General features: G+C 35.7%; 1 protein-coding gene across 5 annotated transcripts in view; it reads right to left on the bottom strand.

The window, feature by feature from the left end:
- KBTBD12 (kelch repeat and BTB domain containing 12) overlaps positions 1–17,853 on the bottom strand; it is a 78,648-nt gene that overhangs the window by 56,086 nt on the left and 4,709 nt on the right. For 3 of the 5 annotated variants that reach the window (XM_065539088.2, XM_065539087.2, XM_074033180.1), the window contains 3 exons: positions 14,156–15,337; positions 10,116–10,386; positions 7,837–7,987 (listed from right to left, as the gene is read on the bottom strand). In XM_065539088.2, the coding sequence (XP_065395160.1) occupies positions 7,837–7,987; positions 10,116–10,386; positions 14,156–15,225 (1,492 nt within the window). In that variant the 5' untranslated portion in view covers positions 15,226–15,337. Of the gene's footprint in view, positions 1–7,239; positions 7,685–7,836; positions 7,988–10,115; positions 10,387–14,155; positions 15,338–17,853 lie in introns of those variants that run through there. The other 2 variants (XM_005571782.5, XM_074033181.1) reach the window with 1 other exon arrangement.

Consider the following 17,853-nt stretch of genomic DNA (forward strand, 5'->3'; position numbering starts at 1 on the left):
CTTCATTTCATCTTGCATTTTAGACCTTCAATCTGGGATCATAATTTTTGCTTAAAAACATACTTTAAAATTCCTTTATGGTGGTCTGCTTTCAGTTTTACCTGCTTATGGTGGTCTGCTGGTGGTGTGCTTTCAGTTTTACCTCATCTGAAAATGTCTTTCTTTCATCCATGTTCTTGAAAGACCGTCTCATTAGGTATAGAATTCCACTTTAGCATTTATTTTCTGCTAGCACATTAAACATGTAATTTGACTGTCTTTTGGATTCCATTATTCTGTTGATAAGTCAGATGTCAATCTGTCACTTCTTAAAAGTAATCGGTCTGTTTTCTTAATCTGCTTTTAAGATATTCTCTTTTCATTGGTGTTTTTTCAGTTTCATGATAACTACAAATGTATGTATATATTTCTTGTTTGTTGTGCTTGGCATTCATTATTTTTGTTTGTTTGTGTGCATTAGTGCCTTTCACTGGTTTTAGAAAATCCTCACCCATTTTTCTTCAAATATTGCCTTTGTCCTGTTTTCTTTTTCCTCTCCTTATAGAACTTTGTTAAACATTATTAATCCTCTCACTCTATTACCCATCTATCTTAACTTTTCTTCTATTTAAAAAAAATCTTTGTGATATACTCTGGGCAAATTCTTCAGAACTCTCTTCTATTAACTAATTTTCAGAACTCTCTTCTATTCACTAATTTTCTCTTTATATTTGTGTGATCTGCTCTCAAATGTACCCATTGGGTTTTAATATTGTTATATATTTTTACATTCCTTGCAGTTATAAAGTCACTTACCCAAACATTTTTTATCATTCTCTATCATTTTCTATTTTCTGATGATATTGTAAATTTTATCTTTTATTTCTTTAAACAGAGTAAGCACACTATTTGTCTGATACTTCCAGTATGTGAGGTCTCCACTGGTTTTTTTTTGTTGTTGCTTGTTTTTTCTACTGGCCATTATTTCCATGGGTTCTTGCTCAAGTTGTCTTGCTTCATTAACTGTGGAATGCTTGTTTTCCTTGGAAAATTATTTGTGGGGGATTTTTGAGGTCTAGGATAAAGATACATTTCTTGAGAGAATGTGAATTTGTTTTTTCCAGGTACCTGAGCACACTATCAGTCTGAGGCATCTTAAACTAAATTCATGATTCAAGCTTTGTCTTTTCTTTTTTCCCACTTGGGTATGCGAATTTGGGTTGAAATTCCACTCAAGAGCTTATTTATGATTATTACTTCTCAGGGATGTATGAGCCTTTCGTCAGTAAGTTTCTCAGTGCCAAGATGTTTCTTTGAAGTCCTCTGAGATGAGAGATGTAAGGCAGGTTTACTTCTAGAATATGGTTACACAGAGGCTGTAGCTCTTTGAAGTACCAGCTTTATGTGCATAGTAACTCTAATTAGATTTCCCACCTGGAGTAATTTTGGTAAGCTGCAAGCCTGGGAAACTAAAGCTTACAATTTTCCAGGCTTAATAAGTGATTGGGTGCCCTGCACATTTACTTATTGAGACAACTTAGACACCACATTATACACCCATTGTGTGTACAATTTAGTGATTTTTAGTATATTTACAAAGCTATGCAGCTGTCAGCACAAGCCAGTTAAGGTAAGTAAAGTTGGTTGATAGTGCTGTTTAAATCTTCTGAAACCTTGCTAATACTCTGTCTAATCCTATCAATTCTTGATAATAAATCTCCATTGATGATTGTTTGATTATTTCTCATCTCATTTTTTTTTTTTTTTCCCCTGGACTCCTGGGCGGAGTCTTGCTCTGTTGCTCAGGCTGGAGTGCAGTGGCATGATCTCAGCTCACTGCAACTTCTGCCTCCCGGGTTCAAGTGATTCTCCTGCCTCAGCCTCCCAAGTGGCTGGGACTATAGGCATATGCCACCATACCCGGCTAATTTTTGCATTTTTCATAGAGATGGGGTTTCACCACGTTGGCCAGGCTGGTCTTGAACTTCTGACGTCAAGTGATCCGCCTACGTCGGCCTCCCAAAGTGCTGAGATTACAGGCATGAGCCACCGTGCACAGCTTCATCACTTCATCTCAGGTTTTGCTTCATGTATTTTAGGTCTCTCTTTTTGGGTATGACACATTTATAATTGATATATTTTCCTGATATTATTGACAATTTTATTATCATGAAATTTTTCTGTTTATCTGTAGTAAAAGTTCTACTCTATTTTGTCTGATGATACAGTCACTGCACCTCTCTTAATATTACTTTTTGCATTTTATGTCTTTCTCTATGGTAAAATGATAGTAAATATTCGTGTATTTGAATGCAAAATGTGTCTCTTATAGAGAGCATATATTTGGTCTTAATTTCTTATTCAGTATGAAAATCTCTGCCTTTTGATTAGGGTGTTTGGTCCATTCCCATTTCATGTAATTTTTGATAGTGACTGGCTATATATCTGCCATTTTGCTATTTATTTTCTACTTCTTGAAACTCTTTTTCTCTGTTCCTCCTTTGCTGCCTTCTCTTGTATTTAACACATTTTTAAGTGTACCATTTTCTTTTGCAGCTTTCTTTGAGCAGGAGGCTTACTATATGGCCCAGGCTGGTCTTGAACTCTTAGGCTCAAGTGATCCTCCCACCTCAGCCTTCCAAGTAGCTGGGATTACATGTGCATGCCACTGTGCCTGGCTTCTTTAGTTGACTTTTAAACTACTTTTTAAAATTTCAGTGGTTGCTCTAGAAAGTCTAATGTGTGTTTTACTTTATCATCCTCTATTTTAGGTTAATACTGAGTTGGTTTCATTACAAACAGCAACTTTGTTCCAAAGTAACCCCATTTTCTCCTCCTCTACTCTGATATTGTCATATATATTACAGCTGCATATGTGAAAAAACCAACTATATAGTATCACAATTGCTGCTTTACAGATGGTCCTCAACTTATGATGGTTTGACTTAAGATTTTTCAACTTCATGATGGGCTTATCAGGGCATAAAACATATTTTTTACTTTCTATATTTTCAACCTATGATGGGTTTATTGGAATGTAATGCCTCTGTAAGTTGAGAAGCATCTGTATTCTTTTATATCTTTTAAAGAAACTAAGAGAAGAAAAAAGAAAAACATGTATTATGCAGCCCTTTATATTTCCTTATATATTTACCATTTCTTGTGCTATTCATTTCTTCCTGTGGACACAGGTTACTGTCTAGCATCACCTCCTTTCAGTCTGAAGGATTTTAGTGTTCCTTTAATATTTCTTGTAAGTCTGCTAGCCACATATTATCTCCATCTTTATTCATCTGGGGATGTCTGTTTCACCTTAAGTTTTGAAGCACAGTTTTGCTGGATACAGAATTCTTGATTGATCATTTTTTTCTTGTAACACTTTGAATATAATATTCCACTGTCTACTTGCCTCTAAGCTTCTGGTAAGTCTCATCTGTTAAGTATACTCTTGTTTCCTTCTACATGATATGGCATTTTTATCTTGCTGCTTTTAAGAATTTTCTGTCTTTAGTAGTTCTTCTATTATGTATTTACGTGAGGATCTCTGGGAATTTATCCTATATGAGGTCTGATAAACTTCTTGGATCTGTAGATTAATGTTTTCCCATCAAATTTCAGAAATTTTTGATCATTACTTCTCTCTCTCATTTCCTTTTGGGATTCCCATTAAACATCTGTTCATAGGTTTGATATTATTCCACCTGACTCTGAGCCCTGCTGATTTTTCTCCAATTTTTTCTCTCTTCTTCAGATTATATAATCTCTATAGATTTCAAGTTCATTGATTCTTTTTTCTAACATCTCAGATGTGCTACTGAGCCCCTTCAGTGCACTTTTATTTGGTTTATTGTACTTTACAAGTTTAAAATTTTCATTGGTTCTTTTAGATAATTTCTATTCTTTATCAATATCATAGTGGACTCATTGTCATATTTTCCTTTAATTCTTTAAAATTGGTTTCCATTAATTCTTTGAACATATATTTGATAGTCACTTTGAAGACTTTGTCTCCCAAATCCAACATCCAGGCTCACTCAGAGACAACTTCTATTGAATACTTCTGCACCACCCCCACCCCCAAATGGGTTATGCTTTTCTGTTTCTTTTCCTTTGCATGTGTTGTAATTTTTTGTTGGTACTGGACATTATGGATAATATATTGTAGCAACTTTTTATCCTGATTTTCTTTGTTTTTCCTTGAGGGTTTCTTTCTTTTCTGTTTTTTTGACTGCCTTTTTTTGTTGTTTTTAAGTAATTTACCTAAACTGAATATGCCTCTTCTACTGTTTGCTGCGGTTTCCCCTCTGTTTTCAGAGGGGAAATCTTATACATTTTTATATTTTAGCCTATGAGTTACCCTTATTTCTGCATAGCTTAGTCTCTGTCAATGACTGGTGGTGGTAGTCAAACACCAGTAAGGCTTCCACTCTCTCCTGGTGGATCTGCATGGGAGTACCTTAAAAGTTCAGATAGTTTCCAAGTCTACTATGACTTTCACTTTCTGCCTGGTCCTCTTGGATCTGCTCTGTACATGTGCTCAACCTACCAGTCATCTAGGAATGTGTGGAGAGCTTGGGCTCTCTATGGGGCTGCATGTTTATGCAGCTTTCTTGGCCTCCAGGGGATGAGTTTATCAAGTCTCTCTGTGACTTTCTGATTTCCAGGATCTTCCTGTTAAATTTCTGGCCAGTTCTTTTGTCTGCTGTTGTACCAACCAGGACTAAGACCTCAGCCTAGAACTGTAGGCTTTTCCTATTTTCCACTGTGAGTGTGGGTTTTCCACCCTCTACTCACAAACATGTCAGCCCCCTTTGGCAAAAAAAAGCTGCTAGTTTTTGTAGCCAGCCCCACTCTAGCAGTATTATCATGTTGAATGACCTGGGGTAAGCAATAGAGCCTCACAAGAGAATGCTGCAGACTGCCTGAAGTCTTACTTCAAGCTCAGTATTGTTTTTAAACAAAGAAACTATTCTCAATTTGTTACTTACGATTGATTTCTGGAGATCTAAAATGGTTGTTTTTGACAAATATGTCTGGTTTTATTTTATTTTTAAGTATAGAATGTTGACTTTTTCAGTTTTTCATAGTTGGAAATCTGCTTTCATTTGGCTTTTGGTCTGCTAAATTCTTACTGGCACGTCAGCTCTTAAAAGGTTTCTAAAGATATGCTTTACAACGTTTTTAGGTTTTTTCAGTCGGAGAATGAGTCTAGATATCTAGCCAGCTATACAGATCAGTTAATAATTTATCTGCTTTTATGACCATTAAGTGAAACTTTAAGCAAAGAATTTAGCAAAGTGTCTGTAACAAAGGGGCTCAATAAACAGAAGTTACAATATCTGAACACTTATATTGTAGGAATTATACATATATTATCTTAATATCTCGAAAGAGGTAGGCATTCCCATTTTAATATTAGCAACAACAACATAAAAATATTTACCAGACCAAGAATACATAGGTGGCACATCAGGATTTCAATCCAAACACACTCAACTCCAAAGCTAGTGCCTTCCCTACTTTACCATGCTGCCTTCCTGGTGAAGGAGGTTTCACAGTGGCTGCTTTTTGGAAGATACCCGTAGACTATCTAGGACATAGTAAGAAATTAAATCCATTATAGGGATTAGAAAGAGGGCTCATTGTTATACTAATTGACAGTGACCCAAAACACAGTGGGGGTACATATAGATTCCTAAAAGCAGACAGGGCTTTTGCTAAGATAATGTGAGTCACTGAAACTAATAAGGTTTTAGGATTCTATATGATACTTGCCCAAATTCCAATTATATATACAGTGAACAATTAAATATGAACTAAGACTGCTACAAAAATACCTAAACAACTGAACTACATTCCATTTCAAAGTTTATAAATATATTTGGGAATTAAGTAGCAAATGTTGAGGAAGTTGACTCTTTTGGGCTGAATCTTACAGGGTGGTAAAGCTTACTGGGGTGATCATGAATCTGTTCTCCAGTTCTGAATATTCAGAAACTACAGCGTAAGCTACTGTAAAAACCTTCCTAATCAGTCTCTCCACTTCCAGTTTCTTTTTGTCTTTGCTGTGTTCTTTACATGCTTATCTCACCAGTTTTTCTAAAATATTTTAATCATGTTGCTTCTGTGTGGTTTCTTACTGTTCACTAGTATTTCCTGAATTCTTCATCCAAAGGCCTCTATAATCTGCTTCTCAGTTTACTACTCAGCTCTTTCTCTCACAACTCCCTGTCCCTGGTGGACTCATTTACGCTCTTTTTATCCTCTACTCTCACCACTTTCATCCTCACCTCCAAACCACTGCTTATTTCATTCTCCTTATTTGTTCTTTTTTGCCCCCTCTCATTGCACCCTTTCCTGGAGCATACTCTTTTCTAGATTTCATCCACTCAAATCTTACATGTTCTTTTAAATCTACCTCCTTTCATTCATTCAATGGACAGTGTCCATGCCATGAAGTGTAAGCTCCCACAAGTGCCTTTCCCATGTACTTTATCAAACAATATACTATCATTTAAATTCCACATCTAGCATAGTTGTGGCTCCACATTAGGGGGAAATCTTATTCTGGTCCAACTGATATATCACTTTTATCCCACTTTTGGCTGTCCCCAACTTTAATATGTTTAGTAGAAAGGCCCTTCATCCCCTTGAGTGATACACCTATCCTAGGTGATCTATCATAGGTTAGGGATTGTCTCTTCTGGGCCTGTGACATAATATATGGTTATAACAAAGAAATACATATCAAGAGAAAAAACTTAATTATAAGTGAATCTCATAACTGAGGTAGTCATAAATTATGTTGCATAATGTTCTTGTTCTTAAAATCATAAAATAACTACTAATGCTTGAGTGCATTAATTATTTTCCTTCATGCTGTGCAAACAGCTAAGAGATAATGGCCTCCCTCTAGTAAAAAAAAATCATCATCATAATACTTTCTATTTAAATGCTTAGTTTGCTTCCATCCCCTATTTCGTATTTCTTCCTTGCCATTTCTTTGCTATCCATCATCTTTTCCGTGTTTTTCCCATTAGCCATCAATGCAGATTGGATGAAATAAAGAATTGGCATAGGTATCATTTCATCAGTCCAGTCAACCTCCCTGCCTCAGTGTTTCTTTCCCATACTTATGGAAGGTGAGGGAAGGTGACAGAGGATAATGTTAGGTAGATGGAATGTCCTTAAAAGAGCTAGGGACTTAACATAACAGGAAAAATCAAGGAGTGGAGAAGGATACGGGATACATAGGGCATGTTGTGGAATTGTTTTTATTGTACCCACCTTAGTGGAACTGAAGTCTTTTACCAATTCTTACTAGTTATAGTTAGTACAAGACCATACATATAAGAAGTACAAGACACACATAAGAAAAAAGTGCATTCAAATGAAAATTGCTTGATAACACCTGTCTAGAAATTTGGTGGGTTAGGCAAAATGAGGATTGGCACAATCTGTGGCACAGTCTTACCTATGGTGGCTTTCTCTTCTAATGGCATAGATCCATCACAGTTGGTGCAAAGCCCACATTTCATTGACTAAAAGTGGCCCAAGGCTTATTCCTATTTCAAAGTATATTACTTGGTAGTATATATAAGGATATATCATTACTGTTTTTACATTCCAAGGCACTTATAAATGCCATAAAAATAGTTTTGCTCTCAATGTCAATGGACTTCCCTTAATCTTATTTGACTGTGCTCTAGAAAACAAGAAATAAAAGACAAAGTTCAGCTAGTTGTATATAAATTTGAACTGGGATACAAGTGCAAAGGAGAACATTTCATTTTTGCTGAGGCAAACTGCTGAGGAGAATAAAAGTAGTTATACTGTTAGCAATCTGCTTCTTCTTACCCAAAACATAAATCTCACTGTTGACTACAGCTGTACTGAATCGGTATTTAGAGTACTTCATGGATGCCCGCACACTCCATTGATCTTGGCTGGGGTCATACTGCAACAGTTTGTTGCTTAATCGATCAGGTTCTTCATCAGGAAGATCCATCTGTATGAAATATGACAGCCAATATAACAACATACCATTTAGCGATCTTTGTGAGTACATGAATGCAATTAATCAAAGCAGACAGCCAAAGAGATAAATAGAGGTTAACTGCAGTGACTCATACTCACAAACCCACCAAACCCCATGACGGGGGTTATAAGTGTACTGTCATTATCAGAGGAATTTATATTCTGAAATAATGGGCCAAAGGTGTTCGGGTATAGCAAACAATCTGTGATCTTAGCAGTGAGACATTCATTACAGCTTTTTTTTTTTTTTTTTTTTTTTAAAAGAAGCAACTGCAAAGCCTAAAAAAAAAAAAAAAAAAAAAAAAAAACCAAGCTCTCTTGAATAGTATTTAAAGTGTAATTCTATTTTACCAAACTTCATAGTTGTTGATTTTAATATTTGTGAGAAACTAATTTTAATAATATAGAAGGCATTTTCTTTTATTTTTCTAATCCATATGAAACAAAGTTGCCAAAACATTTTAGTGTCTTCATAATTATTTTTACACCATAATTATGGCCTATATAGGAATGATGTGAATTCAATTTTCAAGACTTATGGACTAATCTAAATTATTTGCAGTTATTTTAACACACTTATTTTATATTTTTTAATGACTAGAGAAGGTACAAATTAAACAATTATACTCTTACACAGAAGTGGCTTTTCCTATTCATAAATGTTAGGTGAAATGATGTCTTTTGTATACATGTATGTGGAACTTTATATGACTTCAAGCTAAGGATTCATGAGTGTCATTTTTTTGGGTGATACAAGTGTTCAACAAAGAAATAACTGGCATACTTACGAAAGCTTATGCAATTAATTTTAGTTAACTACTTTAAATATACCAAGAGTTATGCTCACCATGACACACGCACAACCCTGTGTGATCTTGCAATTGTTATACAAGTACTCAACTGGGTAGCAAAGCCTTTCCTCTATGAGGTAAATGTTCATGTTATCTGTTCAGAAACTTTATAAATTAACAATCGTTGACTTTATGGTTTTAATTTTCCTTCTAATTTAAGTATTTAATCTCTATTTTAGTGAAAGAAATGCAAAGAAAAGCTTCTAAGTTGTTTTTGGAGCTTATGCATGCAAAATTAACTATGTAAATGGATAATTTTGAAAAAGTTTAATTACAAATAATCTGTCAGGTTTCTCCTGCTAGCTGTGATGAAATCTGTACTACTTTCTGACATATAGCAGAAAAAATTAAATGTGTTAAATGTGAGGTTTAAGTTTACAAAACAGGTATGATATACTATAAATAAATGGCAAATCCCAAGCTTCTGAAATGAATGCAAATAGCATCAGTTTTATCCTGAAGCAAATTTGGAGAAACAAAAAATAATACAGGCAAAAATAAATTTACTGTATGCTATGAGGATGACCAATGAGCTAGTGAGATTAATTTTTATTAGAAAGTCTGGTTGGTCAGGGCATGAGGCAGCTGAAGTGGTCCTAAGAAGAGTGTGCCAAGGCACCAGGAGAGGACATCCAGCAGGGAGGGAGAAGGCCACTATGGCCACACACCCCTGACTTTTCATTCTGGTTTGCCATCACTTCACTGGACTTCAACAGAAACAGCATTCTGGGTTCTCTGCCTGCTGATGCCCAATAAAAATATCAAGTGTTACAATCACAATATGCTTTCATAGAAATGATTGTGCCATCACAGATCGGTATTTTGGTGTCTCACTTAGGGTAAGAATTTTAAATATGGAAAAGGCCTATGAGTTACTTGCCTCAAGTCACAAAGCTATTAGACACACAGAACTGGATGAGGATCCAGCTTCTCTTACCCCTAGTTAGATGCTCCCTACAGATAATCTCTCAGCACAAATATTTTTCATAATTAGCAAGAATGGGAGGATTATGAAGAGCACAGCATGAATACTGAATCAAGTCACGTCTATGAAAACACACTTTAAAAATCTATTCTCCTAAATTGCTTTAACACTTTAAAACCTTGAGTTATATTCTATAAAACAGAAAGCACTTTACCAAAATGTAAGTCACACTCTTTTAGTATTCAACAACTACAACAATTTTTTAACATAGCAGCCAGACTCGGTATTGCCATGCCAATTATGTATACAGGAAATTTCTTAACCTGAGGGGTCCAGCCTCCAATCACATAAAGTTTATTATTCAATGTCACTACAGCATGACATGCCAATTGCAGTGGAAGGGGAGACACCCTTTTCCAGTTGTCGCGTTCTACAGAGTACTTATCCACACAGTTTGTAATAAGATACTGGTTTTTAATTTTCATCTGTCCTCCTATAACATAAAGGTCATTATGAATACTGCCCAGAGCATAGAGTTCTCGAAATTCAGCTGTGCATAACTTTTCCCAAAACTGGTTTCCTCTATCATGATACCTGCAAAAGAGAGAAAGAGTATCCAGGATTAGAGGTAACATGAAAGCAATTTACCCAAGAAATACACTTATTTATTATCTGACCAAAAATAATGAGATATGATTCTTCCAATTGGAGGACAAAAAACATTAATACAAGAAAGTGATACAGGTTTGCTTTTTTTTTGTTTGTTTTAAAGGAATGATGAACAAAATATAATGTGCTTTAAAATAATTAACCACATATACCTGAAGAGTTTTAGGAAAAATATAGAGAAAAAGTATAGACTATCCAGGAGTAGCCTTCATTTTATAATTCTGGGAAAGAAAATCAAGAATGAATAGTAAGTTTTTTGGCAAATCATTTCTAATTTTACCATAAAAGTAAGCAAAAATACAAGAATGCCTTATTCTGTGGACAAGAAATATCACTTTAACACGAACATTAAAGAAATCACAGTTTTAGGGCAGATAATCTAAAAACATCTCAATTCATACATTTCTCTCAGGATGATTTAGAATATGTAGAATTTTAAGAACTGTTGTAGTTCCAGCTGGCTTACAATTGGGTTAAGAGCACTGTATAAAAACCTACCTGTAGATGTCTGCTGGGCACTTAACATCTATTTTAATCTACTAGATGTGGCAATTTCAGGAATTTCTTCCAGAGTATCACTCTAAGAAGAGTCTTAAGAGCTATGGACAATAGTATATATGGTCTCTCAATGCCTTCCAGAATCCAACACATTAACTGATTATGTGTGTGATGGGGCATTGTATGGTCACTGGGTAGATGAGTTTGTAGCTATCCTTTGTGTTGCATCATGATAATGGTAAATCTTTATCTCCAATCACGATTGAAGATACACAGTCTGAGAAGGACAAAAGTACTTCATGGGGACAGAGGGATAAAATATGTGAAAGTAAATGTCCCAGAAAATCTAGAAAGTATATCTGGAATTCAAAATTACACACACACAAATTAGGAACTTATGTGTGTTTTATACAGAGCACAATTTTTAAGTATAGACTACTTATTTTGCATTTAACACCTGCCAGTTAATTCTATGATAGGAATTTTTCCCAGTTGTCCAGGCCAACTCTTAACGTTCTTTCCCAAAGAGACATCTTTACTTGAGGCTTGACAGGGAAGTTAGAAGGCATGCTCCTTTCTAAGAGGGTATGTCTGGCTTGTCACAGCTGAATGCAGACATTTATCAAACCTTATGATGGCTGTCTTCTATGTAATTCTAGGCGGAGAACCAAAGTCTCTGGAATCACAGGCGATATTTTCATCACTATTCTTAATTGTTTGAATTTTAGAAGAGAAAGGAGGAATAGGTATCTGTAATATATGTGCGGGCTGCCAAAGTAAAGCCAACTGAATGAATATATAAATGAACTTTAAAAAATGGGTTTGGGTTTTCTGAGACATAGTTTAAGAAAATAGGCTAGGAATGAAGTACATCCTGTAAAGGTTAGGAAGTAGATGTTTGCTGGGTGACTTCCTAATCTGATTTTTGTTTTCACATTTAGAACTGAAAACAGGGAGAGAAAATGCTCAGATAAAACTCTAAAATTTACTATTAAGTGGATATGACATAAAAAAGAAAACAATAGCGACAAAGGCCTTCATTGCTAATAGAGATTGATAGTTTAAAGGCAAATGGAGATAAGTGAAGGAGATGGAAAGGTACATCTTTTTTACAAAGAAATAATCTTCCAGAGGACTAGTCTACTTCCTCTTTTAAGTCAAGGAGAAATATATCTGCATGGAAATCTATGAGTAGAGGCAAGCTGAAGCACATCTGGACGAAGATAAAAAGAATAAGATACACAAATAATATAACAGGGATGTAGCACAGGATGATAAATTTCTTATGCATATCACAAAACTGGCACTACAGTGACCTCCAGTAATGCTAGGAGATTTTAACTACACAGAACATCAGCTGGAAGTCTCATTTAAGCCTAAAGCAATGCTTCTGACAATTTCATTATTGGAGGAAATGATGGGAGTAACTAATAACTTTAACTCTGACCAATGTGGAGGAAACAGTTGGTGGTGAGAACCTCGTTGAGTTCAAGATAAATAGGAAGGAAAACATGGGGTATAGTTAGACATTTGCTGTTGGAAAGGGAAATGGGCTTTCTTTTTTTTTTTTTTTTTTTTTTTTTGAGACGGAGTCTCACTCTGTAGCCCAGGCTGGAGTGCAGTGGCCGGATCTCAGCTCACTGCAAGCTCCGCCTCCCGGGTTTACGCCATTCTCCTGCCTCAGCTTCCCGAGTAGCTGGGACTACAGGCGCCCGCCACCGCGCCCGGCCGGAAATGGGCTTTCAACAAGTTAAAAGGAAAGATGTCTGAGGCCCAAAACTGAAAGACACTTTGACAGGGTTGGAGGTTTATTAAAAATAAGATGTGATGGCAGAATTGTAGACTATCTTGAGGAGGAAGAAAAAAAAACAATGTAAAGAACCTGAAGTACGGGGTCAAGAGGTTCTAAGGTGGAAAGAAGGGCACCCAACCAGGAGCAAGTGTAAAACGGGTGGCATGGACCCGTGAGAACCACGTCGGGAAGCCAAGGCTTCCTCTTCCTGTGGGGATCTGCTCTCCTGGCTCGGTAGTCTCTCCCTGATAATTCTGAAGAAGGCTGCTCCTGTGGCTCAGGGACATGCTTGGTCACCATGGGCATGGGTCTAGGTCACTCAGCCAGGGCTCTGCATTCTCTCTCCTACTAGGGGAGATTAGACATGTCTTCAAAGTATGAATGTGGAAAAGGGACAGGTCTATGACTTGAGACAGATAATGTAATGCTAGGAGATGACAGAAAAATAGTAGACCTCTTCATTCCCTCTTTTGTTCCATCGTCACTGCTAAGAATTACTTTCTGACTGAAAAGTCTGAACAAACCCTGGTAAAAGAGAACTGAGAGGAGAAAAATATTGGGGGGAAGTTTTACTATCTAGAATGTATTCCATGTGCATATTTCTAGCTTTCTCACTTACATTTAATTGCCAAATACTCATTTAATACTGGCTGAATAAATAGTAAATAAATGTATGTGTTCTCATAAGCAAAACCTAGATGATATGCTACTTCTTAGCAGGCATTCTTTCCTCTTACTACAATTGTAGGATTAAAGCATTCTTTGGCTACAAACATTTTACAATGTTGGAGATTTAAGCAAAATCCACAAATTAAGGATGCAGAATGAAAGCTGACAGATTATTAGTAATTTATGGTTAAGGAAAAAATTACTAATTACTCTAAACTATGAACTAAAAAATACATTCAAAGGAGTCTGTGTTAATAAACTTTCCTTCTTGTTATATTAGGATCTTTAAAAACAAAGCAGTATATTAAACCCTATTATGGATAAATAAAGCTAAGAGTGAAAACTAAAATGGGATCATAACAAACACATTTAACTTATGCAAATTCAACTATATGTTAACAATTAAAGGAACAGAAAAAATAATTTTAAAGTGTTGGTGATTTAATTATGAAAGTTATATGTGCTACATTTATATTTTTATATAATATACATGATATATTTATAAATTTTTATATATACTATATTTATATTTAGAGTCATAGATTATATATATATATAAATGTATACACACACAGACACGCAAAAGCATGTTCTGTATACTATTCCTTATGGGAGATGTATATGGTAATTTTGACTACAAATAATTTAAGATGTGATGACTTTTTGCAGTTCTTTCTTCTACTGCTGCTAGTATCAAAACAACATAATTAAGCAAATTTGCTGCTAGATACAAACCTATAAATTTCAACATTCTTGTTCTTTTGTCTAGAGAGTTTAGAGGCACTTGCTTCTCCAGCCACAATTATAGTATTATTTTCCATGACAACACCAGTACACACAGTTCCTAAACCCTCTCCATACTTGGGAGATGAGATGAAATAGGTTTTCCGTGATACAGGATCATAACAAAAACTGGCATCCCCATAGCTCCTATGTCTTGATCTGATTCCTGAAGAATTGTTGCCAATGCAAAGCAGAAGACTGGTAGTCTCCATGCCATAGCGCAGATTTAGAGAGTGCTGTTGGGGTGTCTTGATGGCTTTGAATGCATTTTGAATTATGTCAACGCAATCTGCATCACACAGAAGCATTGTGTTCCTTCTTAGGGCTTGTCTTAAAAAAGAAGGATTTACAAGTTCCAATCTGACTTGCTTCAAAAGCTCAACAAGATGCTCTGCACGCAATTCTTTGTTATGATTTACCCATCTCAGAACTAAGTCCAGAATGCTCTCTTCTCTGGATATGTTAAGATCATCTGATTTAATAAGTGTCAAAAATTGGTGCACTTCGATTTCTAGTATTTCTTCATGTAAGCTGACCTCGGCAAAGTGCTGATATAAATATTTCTTCGATTGATCAGATAAATCTTCAGCTCCAATCTGCTTTGCAAAATAATAGATACCTAAACAGTTGGAGGCATCCATGTGGTCCATCATATATTTTTGACACACACTGAAGACTTCTTCCATCTGCATAAAATAGGCAGCCATAGCTACAGTCTGTACATTGGCATTATTGATCTCCAAGGCTGCATTGTACATGTAATTTAATAACACCAACACACTTTCTGCTGTGATGTCATAAAGTACGACTTCCCTTTGATTACATTCAAGTAGTCCACAGGTGAACATAGCTTTGAAATAAGGGCTAAAGGCAGCCAGGACCAGTCTGTGGCAAGGAAATTTCTCTCCTTCTGCTATGAGTACCACGTCAATCATTTCTGCTAATTCTTTCATGTTCTTAATTTTGTTCAGTAAATTCAAGCTATGTTGGTATTTTTCTTTTCCCTCAATCTTGCACTCCATGATCTACTCTCCAAAGTTTCCAACTAAGTCTTCTTTAAGTGTAGCTTGATTCCTGAGGGGCTATTTGCATGTCTGATTACTCACGAAGCTACAGAGATGTCAGGAAACATTTCTAAGGGAAAGAAAAAAGGCAGTTTTCTTCTAAGAAAAAATTCTCTATAATTTAGATATGCAGCGTTAGTTCTAAAAAGTATTTATAAACAAGTATTATTCACTCCAAGCAGAGCAGTTTAAGACAACTACTTTTGTATCTGAAAATATTAATTTTGATTATGTAAACAGTAACAAATTAACTGCTGTCACAAATTCTCCTAATCGGTGGCAGAGATTTTTCTAGGACTGCAAAGACTTCCCTCCCAACATGTATGGAAAGAGAAGTGATAAACTGGGCACATTTGCAATTCCATTTCCAGTTACCAAATGCAGTTGACCTGCAGGCAGAAGATATAGGGGCATCAGTTAATATTCTCTCCGAGGAGATGCAAAATCACCCCAAAGGTTATATGCATCCCCTCCAAAAAACACACCCAACTGTTATAATGGTCAGTCCATAAATTCATGACTGGGGCCTTGTACAATATACCCCAGAAGAGGAAAAATGGAAAAAAAAGTCCACTAAAATTCTGCTCAAACTTTAATGTGGGGCATGTAATTCAAAGCAGTAGATAACACAGAGATCATATCTACTGGGCTTTGGAAGGCAAATGTCAGCTGATCTGAAAATCACAATATTTAAAACACACAACTAAATCACCCTCAGCTGCCTAAAATCATATGATTTCTCTATCCTCCCTCCTTGCTCAGCTTTTATTATTTCCCCAGTTCATAGTGGCAGAGACTGAATCTCTCTTCACCTTAACAAGCACTGGTCTGTTTTTTAAAGCTAGCTGTCTCATCTTCACTTTCCCTGGATACATGGAAATGGGATGTTTCAAGGAAGTTGATTTAAATTAGCTTTTGTTTTAAAGAAGGACATTCCTAGAGTCAGAAACCTTAATGTTAGAAGAGGATCTCAAGTCTCTACCACCTTTTCCAGTTCTAACTTGGCTGTAAGTTGCAAGCAGCAAGAATAACATTGATGGGAAAAGTCAAGAGTTAATGCATTTCTAGATTACGAGTAAGATAATATCCTTTTGGGGTGACTATTCTCTACTTCTCTGCTTAAACCCAGCAGAAGAGTTTTGAGAAGTGAAATATCCATTTTAAAAAGAACATCTGGATATCCCCAGATTCCCAAACATAAATCAACTTCTTGAATAAATATTTTGCTTGGATGCAGTTTCTCTGTCTCAAAAACATTGGTTTTGACAACAATCACAAAAAACAATTTATTTTAAAATGGAAATAACTGGCCTATATATATTTGTTGTATCCCTTCCTTCCAACTGCAATTTATACAACTCCTGAAAGTTACTCTAATTGTTAGGGGTTTACAGACCAAATGAATTTACTGATGGAAATCCAGAAAAATACCTGGGCAGTGATATTTGCCACTACACCTCAAAAAACATTCTCAGCACTGTTTCTTGTACATATAAGGTACACAGAAGACACTGGCATGGCACATGGGGGCTTTAAAGTGAGAGAGCCCTGGTTTGGATCCCAGTTTAGCCTCAACCTTGGCTTCTTCATCTTAAAATGGGAATAATGTACATAAATAAAGTAGCTAAGTTAGTCTTTGGCATCCAAATGATCAATAAATGGACATTATTGTTAGTTTCCAGTGATACAGCATAGTAAACTCAAAGGTTAGGAACACAGATTCTGGCTTGGGTGACCGAGGCGTGGGTTTGAATCCTTACTCCATTATCTAGCAATATGAACACGTTCCTTTGCCTCTTTATGTTCTAGTTTTCTCATCTGAAGTTCGTTTTGAGAATTCCATAAGAATATTTGGGAGAATTAAGTAAGGCCATGCATGTACAATATACAATTTTCTTGGTAAAACTTGCTTGGTAAAACTTGCTTGGGTACAGACACAGCTCCTAAGTGAAGAGAGCTGACAGTAACTTTCCCTTGTAATGAGGGCAGAGTACATTCTCCTTTCATCAGCAAAACAAAACTGTATAAATGTTCTCGGTGATATAAATGGGAAGTTACTCACTGCTTCAATTTATAGAAGACTGAACTGGTGCATTCATAATAATAGTACCCATAGTAATAGGGAAAATGGAGTAGCAAAGATGCATATAAATCACAAGAATAAACTCTAATTACTTTGCAAGTCCAAAAAGCAGTTATACTCCTGTCCACTATATTTCGTTTTGAGAAATGGACCACTGTAAATGTTAGTGTGGTACAAAAATGTCAATTTCTTTAAGCCATGAATGTTTGACAGTGCTTAATTTTATAATCTTTACATTATCTTTAGTATATTATTTTTACTGCTTAAGTTGCTACTTTCTCTAAATAATGGTTGATATATGACTATACCTTCTTTTCTAGGAAACTATCCATGCTCTGCTGAAGTTTCACTAGTTTAAATTCACAGCAGCACAGTTTGAAATAGCAAAAATTTGGAAATAACTTAAACATTCATTAATAGGAGATCAGATTGTAGTATATTCACTAGAGAATACAGTACAGCAAAAAAAAAAAAATGAACTAGATCTACATGTGTCAACATGG

Source organism: Macaca fascicularis, chromosome 2 (assembly GCF_037993035.2).
Source record: "Macaca fascicularis isolate 582-1 chromosome 2, T2T-MFA8v1.1".
Classification (NCBI taxonomy): Eukaryota; Metazoa; Chordata; class Mammalia; order Primates; family Cercopithecidae; genus Macaca; species Macaca fascicularis.